General features: G+C 48.6%; 1 protein-coding gene across 3 annotated transcripts in view; it reads right to left on the reverse strand.

Moving 5' to 3' along the window:
* Nucleotides 1-3,557, reverse strand: part of IL2RA (interleukin 2 receptor subunit alpha) — a 41,649-nt gene extending 38,092 nt beyond the window's left edge. Inside the window, exon 1 of one of the 3 annotated variants that reach the window (XM_060192422.1) lies at nt 2,918-3,557. In XM_060192422.1, the coding sequence (XP_060048405.1) occupies nt 2,918-2,981 (64 nt within the window). In that variant the 5' untranslated portion in view covers nt 2,982-3,557. The remainder of the gene's footprint in view (nt 1-2,917) is intronic. The other 2 variants (XM_060192423.1, XM_060192421.1) reach the window with 2 other exon arrangements.
* Between the last annotated feature and the right edge of the window lie 5,018 nt (nt 3,558-8,575).

Consider the following 8,575-nt stretch of genomic DNA (forward strand, 5'->3'; position numbering starts at 1 on the left):
AGGAAGTGGGGGCTTGAACCAGGGTCCTTGTGCATGGTAATGTGTGTTCTTAACTAGGTGTGTCACCACCTGGCCCCAAATAGCTTTTTATTTATTTATTTATTTATTTATTTATTTATTTATTCCTTTTTGTTGTCCTTGTTGTTTAATTGTTGTTGTTATTATTGTTGTTGCTAACGTCATCGTTGTTGGATAGGACAGAGAGAAATGGAGAGAGGAGGGGAAGACAGAGAGGGGGAGAGAAAGATAGACACCTGCAGACCTGCTTCACCGCCTGTGAAGCGACTTCCCTGCAGGTGGAGAGCCGGGGGCTCGAACCAGGATCCTTACACCAGTCTTTGTGCTTTGCGCCACCTGCGCTTAACCCGCTGCGCTACAGCCCGACTCCCCCAAATTGCTTTTTAATGTGGCATTGGTGTTATGCTGTTAGCTGTCTACTTTTCCATCCTTCATATTGGGAGAGAGAGGGAGAGGGAGAGAGGAGACACCACAGTTCTGCTCCACCATCCCCAGAATTTCTTGGTGCTATTGTGTTCCATATGGTGCTGGAGCTCGAACCCAAGACCTCATACCGAGCAAGGCATACATCCTGCCTGGTGAGCTCTCTCCTGGCCCTGAAGTAAACTTTTCTTGCCTCAATGTCCTCTAACCTCAAATGGATCTCCCATGTGTGTGTGTGTGTGTGTGTGTGTGTGTGTGTGTGTGTGTGTGTGTGTGTGTGTTAATCATTGCTGTTTGGTGACTTCCCGCCTCTGCTTCCCTAACCATGCCTCCAGGGTCCAGCTTGAAAAGGATCAAGTGATCCAGCATTAGCACTTGGGGATCCAGATAAATCACCCGTGTGAAGCACTATGCCTTCTGTGTTTTCAAACTGACAGATGTGAGGATGGGAGATTCCGCTGTGGGCAGCTATCTATATAAGAAGGGATAATTAGGCCAAAAGCATCACCTTGGTGGGTTTCTGCTCTCTATCTTTAGATGAAGGGGTGATGATTTGATTAGAGAATTCCTAGAATGAAAGGAGGGTGATGGGGGCTCAGATAAACCCTCTGAATTTCCCCAGTTCTGAGAAAGGAGGGTGCTGGTGGCGTTGGGACAATTCTCCTTCTAACCACATCCCCGAGCCCAGTAAGTGGGGGAGGAGGACGCCCCCGGGCCAGTCACAACTGGGGATGGCGGCTTTGGAAAGTTCAGAACGAGAATCGTCCTTATGAATCAGCCACAAATCGCATCTGCTGATGACTTGCTTGATTCTATTAGAGACCTCTCACCCCGGGAAGAAAACAGAGTATTTATTCTAAGGGACTTCAAGGAGAAAAGGGTCCTCCTTATTTTGGGGGTGGGGTGTCTCCCAGACACTCAGCCTGCTCCCATCTCTGGACCCACTATGCACCCTCTGGCCTCCTGAATACGCTATTTCTGAGCCCCGTGACATGTCCCTGTGTTCCTATCTCTGTCTCTCCAGGAAGCCCGTCAGCCCAGAACAGAAAGGCAGGAAGCAGGGACACTGTCTGAACCCAGACTCTGTCCCCACATCTGCGTGACTGCTTGCTGCACTTGGGGAGTTTCTTCATCTAGTGGGCATGTGGTTCCACTTTCTGGTGGCCCAGGGTCTTTCCTTCTACCCAGCCTCCCTCACTGGTCTCCATTCCCATCTCCACACCCCCACTGGGAGCAGAGGGTCACAGTGGACCACTTGCCACTCCTGAAAAGAACACTGCTGTGTTCTCACCCTTGAAATTCCCTCTGTCTGGAAGCTTATGGTGTGTGTGTGTGGGGGGGGGCTGTGGCCTTTGGGGCCCTGGTGGAATTCTGCAGCCCGGAGTCCTGGATCTGCCCATACCACTGTCCCCCCCATCCCCTACCTCCACCCCTAACCCCCAGGGCTGAGTCTCTCAGGACCCAGCCTGCCCGCTCATTTCTGTACCTCCCACAGTGCTGAAAAGGGAAGTCAGGGGTCCGAGTGTTCTTTTGTGAAATGAGTGTATGAAAGAATCTGCCAGCTACTGTCACTTGGCCCCTGCCACCTGGACACCACTGTCACCACAGAATTTCCCTGACACCCAGACCCCACTGTCACTGAACACCAGAATCCCACTGTCACATAGACCCCACTGTCACCAGGACCCCACTGTCACCAGGACCCCACTGATACTCAGATCCCACTGTCACCCCCTTGCCTACCTCCATGCACAGCCCCGCAGACCCATCCCATCCTTCACCAGCAGAAACTCCTGGGACAGCCCCTGCGTCAGGCACCACCTCTCCAAGCTGTCCCCCCAACCCCATGTGCCACTGACTAAGGTGACTGGCTAGGGGTCCGAGCCGCTGGGCTGGGCTGTCGTCCCTGCCTCCCTCCCGCCCGGGGTGAGCACAGAGGAAGAAGTCATTAGACAGTTCACACTTGATAGGAAGGGTGGTTTGAGGTACGGCTGGTGGTTTCTTACTTCTTTTCAATAGGAGCCTCTGACGGGCACACGCATTAGGATGAATGAAGCTCAGAGCCCGGGGTGCCCACACAGGCACGAGGGCCTGAAGTGGGAGGGGTGTGCTGGCAGCCACCGAGACTGAGGACACTCCTCAGGGACAGCAGAAGCACACCTTGATCTGACCTTATCAGGTAACCAAGCCCAGAGATGACAGGAAATTTCCTCGAAGACTCCACTCACCCACCACCTGTGACCCTCAAACCCCACAACTCTCTGTTCCTCCCAGAATGGACCGGGTCAAAGACTTCATGATGGACCCCCCATTCTAAACTCCACCGAGATATCAGGGGTGGTGGAGGCATGAAATGAGCCCCCCAGGTGCCACAGATAATTTGGGAACTCTTTCTCCAAGGTGCCTGGGATCTCAGGAGTCGGAGAGGCCACCTCCTGGCTGAGACATCCCCCCAAAGCCTCCCGATGTCTCTTACCTGTGTGGCTGCTGGCTGTCACGATGAGTGTGAGGAGTCCCCACAGCACCCTGTGGGCCTCCATCTTCCCTGGTTCTGGGCTGCCGTGTGGGAGGAGACGGTGGCCTTGTCAGCCCCTGCTCCGAATGCCAAGTCTGGACAGGGGTCAGGGGCTGCGCTCCGCTGGGCTGTTCTGCTTAGCCAGGAAACTGTGCCTAGTACTTGAGGCTTAAGGGTAGGAAGTGGTTTTCAACCTAGTTTTTTTTTTTTTTTTTTTCAGATTCAATTGCTGGGAGGTGTGGGCTGGGGCTGGGAGAGGAGGGCTGGACTTGCTGGGCGTCCTCTCAGAGTCCTCCGCTGTTGGTGGGACAGTCCCTGCCCCGGGAAGCCTACCAGTGGGCTCAGCTAGCGAAGCAGAGACTGATGTCACCCCTAAAACTGGAGGCTCCCTGGGAAATGGGGGGGGCAGGGGAGGAGGCTCTGCATGGATAAGGTGTGGAAGAGGGGTCATGGGCATGGTCGTGGCAGTACAGAAAGTGGTCGAACCACACCACCCTTCAAAGAGGCCAGTGGTGTCAACACAATGACCAGACTCCTGCTCCAGCCTGAGTCCAAAACGACTCCAACCTTGAATCGTGCACTCTGTTAGGCGAGCTAGCTTCTGGCTCCTAGTTAAAAAAAAATACATATTTGTTTAGTTCATTTCATATGATATATATGGAGAGAGAGAGAAGCAGGGGTTCCAGCCCTGACACTATGTGGAAGCACCTTGAAGGCACTGGAGGAGAATCATGGATGATGGAGTAGTGTTGTGGTCTCTCTTTATCTCTCACTTCTCTCCCTCTCTCTCTAAAATAATGAGTGAAAAAATTAACCCAGGGGAAGGGGGCTGCCCAACAGTGATACCCACCTGGGAGACCTCAGTGGAACATTAAAAACGTACTGTGACTGGGAGCCGGGCAGTAGTGTAGCAGGTTAAGCACACGTGGTGCAAAGCTCAAGGACTGGTGTAAAGTTCCTGGTTTGAGCCCCCCGGTTCCCCATCTGCGTGGGGGGAGGGTACTTCACAAGCGGTGAAGCAGGTCTGCAGGTGTCTGTCTTTCCCTCCCCCTCTCTGTCTTCCATCCTCTCTTGATTTTTCTGTCCTGCCCAACAACAACAACTGCAGTAACAACAAGGGCAACAAAATGGGGAAAGTGGCCTCCAGGAGCAGTGGATTTGTAGTGCAGGCACTGAGCCCCAGCAATAACCCTGGAGGCAAAAAATAAATAAAATAAAATAAAAAATGTACTTTGACTAGAGCAATGTCTCTGCTGAGCAGAAGCAATGTCTCTGCTGAGCAGAAGCAGGGCTTGCATGCCAGAGGCTCCTGGTTTGATCCCTGCTGCTGCATGTACTGGAATGCTGTTCTATTCCTCTCTCTCTCTCTCTCTCTCTCTCTCCTTTCTCTTATTTTTTTAAAATAAGTAAATCTTATTTATATTCTATTGTAAACATAAGTCAAAAAAATTTTTTTAAATATTTATTTCTTGGATAGAGACAGAAAGAAATCAAGAGAGAAGAGGGAGGTAGAAAGGGAGAGAGTTGGGGGGTAGGCAGTAGCCCAGTGGGTTAAGTGCACATGGTGCAAAGTGCAAGGACCGGCATAAGGATCCTGGTTCAGGCCCCTGGCTCCCCACCTGCAGGGGAGTCGCTTCACAAGCGGTGAAGTAGGTCTGTAGGTGTCTGTCTTTCTCTCCCCCTCTCTGTCTTCCCGTCCTCTCTCCATTTCTCTCTGTCCTATCCAACAATGGCAACATCAATAACAACAATAGTAATAACCACAATAACAATACAGCAACAAGGGCAACAAAAGGGAAAAAAAATAGCCTTCAGGAGCAGTGGATTTGTGGTGCAGGCACTAAGCCCCAACAATAACCCTGGAGAAAAAAAAAAAAGAAAAGAAAAGAAAAAAGAAAAAGAAAGGGAAAAATCCCTGCAGCCCTGCTTTATCACTCATGAAGCTTTCCCCCTGCAGGTGGGGGCTGGGGCTTGAACCAGGGCCTTTGTGCACTGTAACATGTGCGCTCAACCAGATGTGCCACTGCCCAGTCTCTCTCTCTCTTCCTCTCATGTGAAACTCTGTCTCATATAAAATAAATACATACTGTAAAGCATTAATCCCCCAATAAAGAAAATAAAATAAATAGATACATTTTTGGGAAAGCTTTAAATGCACATAGTCAAGGCTTTTCAGACTCCCTCTTTGAGTCTAAAGCGAACGTCAAAGTTTCCTCTTGGGTCTTGTGCAGAGAGCGAGTATTCAACAAGCACAGTTCAAAGATTTCTTTCCTAGTATGGATTTTTTAAAAAAAATTTAAAATTTTCACTCATAAAAGGGAAACACTATCAAGACCATAGGATAAGAAGGGTACAACTCCACACAATTCCCACCACCAGACCTCCGTATCCCATCTCCTCCCCTGATAGCTTTCCTATTTTTTTTTCCCTTTTGTTGCCCTTGTTGTTGTAGCCTTATTGTGGTCATTATTGTTGTTGTTGATGTCTTTCATTGTTGGATAGGACAGAAAGAAATGGAGAGAGGAGGGGAAGATGGGGGGCAGGGAGAGAAAGACAGACACCTGCAGACCTGCTTCACCGCCTGTGAGGCGACTCCCCTGCAGGTGGGGAGGTGGGGGTTCGAACCGGGATCCTTACACCAGTCCTAGCTTTCCTATTCTTTAATCTTCTGGGAGAATGGGCCCAGAGTCATTATGGGATGCAGAAGGTGGAAGGTCTGGCTTCTGTAATTGCTTCCCCAATGAACATGGGCGTTGGCAGGTAGATCCATACTCTCAGCTTGTTTCTCTCTTTCCCTAGTGGGGCGGGGCTCTGGGGAAGCGGGGCTCCGGGACACATTGGTGGGTTCTCTGCCCAGGAAAGTCCGGCTGGCATCATGGTAGCATCTGGAACCTGGTGACTGAAAAAGAGTTAAGATATAAAGCCAAACAAATTGTTGACTAATCATGAACCTAATGCCAAGAATATTGCTGATGAAGATTTGGGGGGTCTCTGTTTTGGAAATAGCTAGTAGGTCTCTTTTAGGTAGATTCCAAGAGGTCCATGACTTTACTAGTTTTTATCTGAGCCTGACATCTGATATGCAGGTGGACCCAAGTTATTGTCTGGGGAGATGATGTCATGGTTGGAAAAAGTACTAGAAAGCTGGATCAGGGAAGAGAGTAGCTCCCAAATATGGGATATAAATATTGCATAAATATTGTTATAAAAGTGTATAAATATTGTTAACTGTAAACTCCATTGATTTGATCTGGGGCCCATATTCAGCATAGGAGCCTATGTAATCTCTGCATCTTTGTAGGTATGAGGATCTTTCTTTCTTTCTTTGTTTCTTTCTTTCTTTCTTTTCTTTTTTTTTTTTTTTTACAAAGGAAGATAAGATGGCAAGTTGGATTAAAGACAGCAAGCTTGGGGTCCAGAGACAAGTGTTTTTGGGAAAAGCTGGCCGCCAGACAGTTAAACCTTGATCTCTCAGAAGATTGGCTCTGTGGGTAGAAGTACTTGGTACCACCCAGAGAAATAACTTACCTCATCAGACGGTAACGCTCACAACAAGGCAGCCAACACTCTCACTCACAGCTGTCATCAACTAAGACAGGACAAAACGTTGTCTCAGGGAGACAGCTGATCTGCTGGAGTGCAGGTCTGGTGTGCTCAAGGCTCTTGGCTCCTGCCTGGCTCACATGTACCAGAGGGGTATTGTGGCTTCCTGTCTCTCTCCTGAATGAGGTAATATAAACTATATGAAGCCAAATAAATTGGTAAGAAAAGAAAAAAAAATAACATTTCAGGGAGGAAAAGGTACAGGCTACTCCAGTCAGGGAAGTCCTGAGAGTTCTCCTTGTCGGAGGGTGTCAGCTGGGAGGGTGGGCTCTGAGGGCACAAAGCCTGGTCTGCGGCCACCCTGTGGCCGGAAGCAGAGTGAGGGAGACAGGTAATCACAGCTGAGGACTGCACCAGACAGAGATGGATTCTCAGCGGGAAAGATAAGAGGGCAGAGAGGTAAGACCAGGCAGGTGGTAGAACTGGAGTCGGAATATCTCACAAAGGAAAACGCCCCTTCTTTAAAAAAAAGAGTCATTTAGCAGTGACAGAAGCCAGATCTTCCTTCTGCATCCCGTAAAGAATTTTTGTCCAGGGGCCGGGTGGTGGCGCACCTGGTTGAGAGCACATGTTGCAATGTTCAAGGACCCGGGGTTCGAGCCCCTGGTCCCCACCTGCAGGGGGAAAGCTTTGCAAGTGGTGAAGCAGTGCTGCAGGTGTCTGTCTCTTTCCCTCTCTGTCTCCCCCTTCTGACTATCTCTATCAAATAAATAAATAAAATTAAAACAATTTTTTTTTTTTGTCCAGACATCCAGACAGGGAGAAATGTTAGGGGAAGATGACCAAAGGGATCTGAACCATCAGGACCCAGAGGGAGAAGGGGGGAAAAATACAAAGAACATTTGGAAGTAGTAAATGTGACTTAGAAAGAAAGAGAAGGCAGGACCACAGAAAAAATGGGCAAATAGATATAAAGAGATAGGTAGTTATAGAAATAATAGTCAACCCTTATCTGTGACCTTGGGAGAACCACTGCAGTTTCCAATGGAGGGAATGGGGACACAGAATGCTGGTGATGGGAAAGGTGTGGAATTATACCCCTGCTATCTAATAATCTTGTAAATCAATATTAAATCACAAGAAGATTTCTTTAAAAAAGAGTTATTTGGAGGAATGTTATGCATGTACAAACTATTGTATTTACCGTTGAATGTAAAACATTAATTCCCCAATAAATAAATTTTTAAAAAGTTATTTATTATGAGAGAGAGAGAGAGAGAGAGAGGAACCAGAGCACCAGTCTAGTACACATGGCGCCTAGGATTAAACTGGGAACCTCGGGCACACGAATTTGCCTCACTGTATATACAACCTAGGTTTCAGCCCAGACTCCATGGCATTGGGGGAAAGCTTTAATGTTATGATACTTCTCCCTCTCTGCCCCCCCTTCTCATTCTCATTCTCCTTCTCCTCCTCTTCCTCTTCCTTCTTTTTTGCTGGGAATCTACTACTCCTGGTGGCATCTCTTTCTTTCTTTCCTTCTTTCTTTATATTTTTATTTTTATAGGACACAGAGAAATTGAGAGGGGTTGGAGAAATAGGGAGAAAGATAGACACCTGCAGACCAGCCTTATCAGGTAGGGAGCAAGGGATTAAACCCTGATTCTTGTATACTTTAATATGGTGCAGAAATGCCCAGCCCCTCTCTTTCCCTTTCTATCTGGGAGGAGGAGTAGGAGCAGGAGTAGGAGTAGGAGTAGGAGGAGGAGGAGGAGAAGAAGAAGGAGAAGAAGAAGAAGAGGAAGAAGGAGGAGAAGTAGAAGAAGGAGGAGAAGGAGAAGGAGAAGTAGAAGAAGAAGTAGGAGAAGGAGAAGGAGAAGGAGAAGGAAAAAGAGTTGGAGTAGGAGGAGAAGGGGAAGGGGAAGGGGAAGAAGAAGAAGGAGAAGAAGGAGGAGGAGGAGAAGAAGGAGAAGGAGAAGGAGGGAAGGGGAAGGGGAAGGGGAAGAAGAAGTCAATCTGGAGGAGTGAAACCCTAGCAAAGGCCCCAAGTGACGTGGCTGTCCCAGGCCTGGTGTT

The sequence above is a fragment of the Erinaceus europaeus genome, chromosome 6 (genome assembly GCF_950295315.1).
Source record: "Erinaceus europaeus chromosome 6, mEriEur2.1, whole genome shotgun sequence".
Taxonomy (NCBI): domain Eukaryota; kingdom Metazoa; phylum Chordata; class Mammalia; order Eulipotyphla; family Erinaceidae; genus Erinaceus; species Erinaceus europaeus.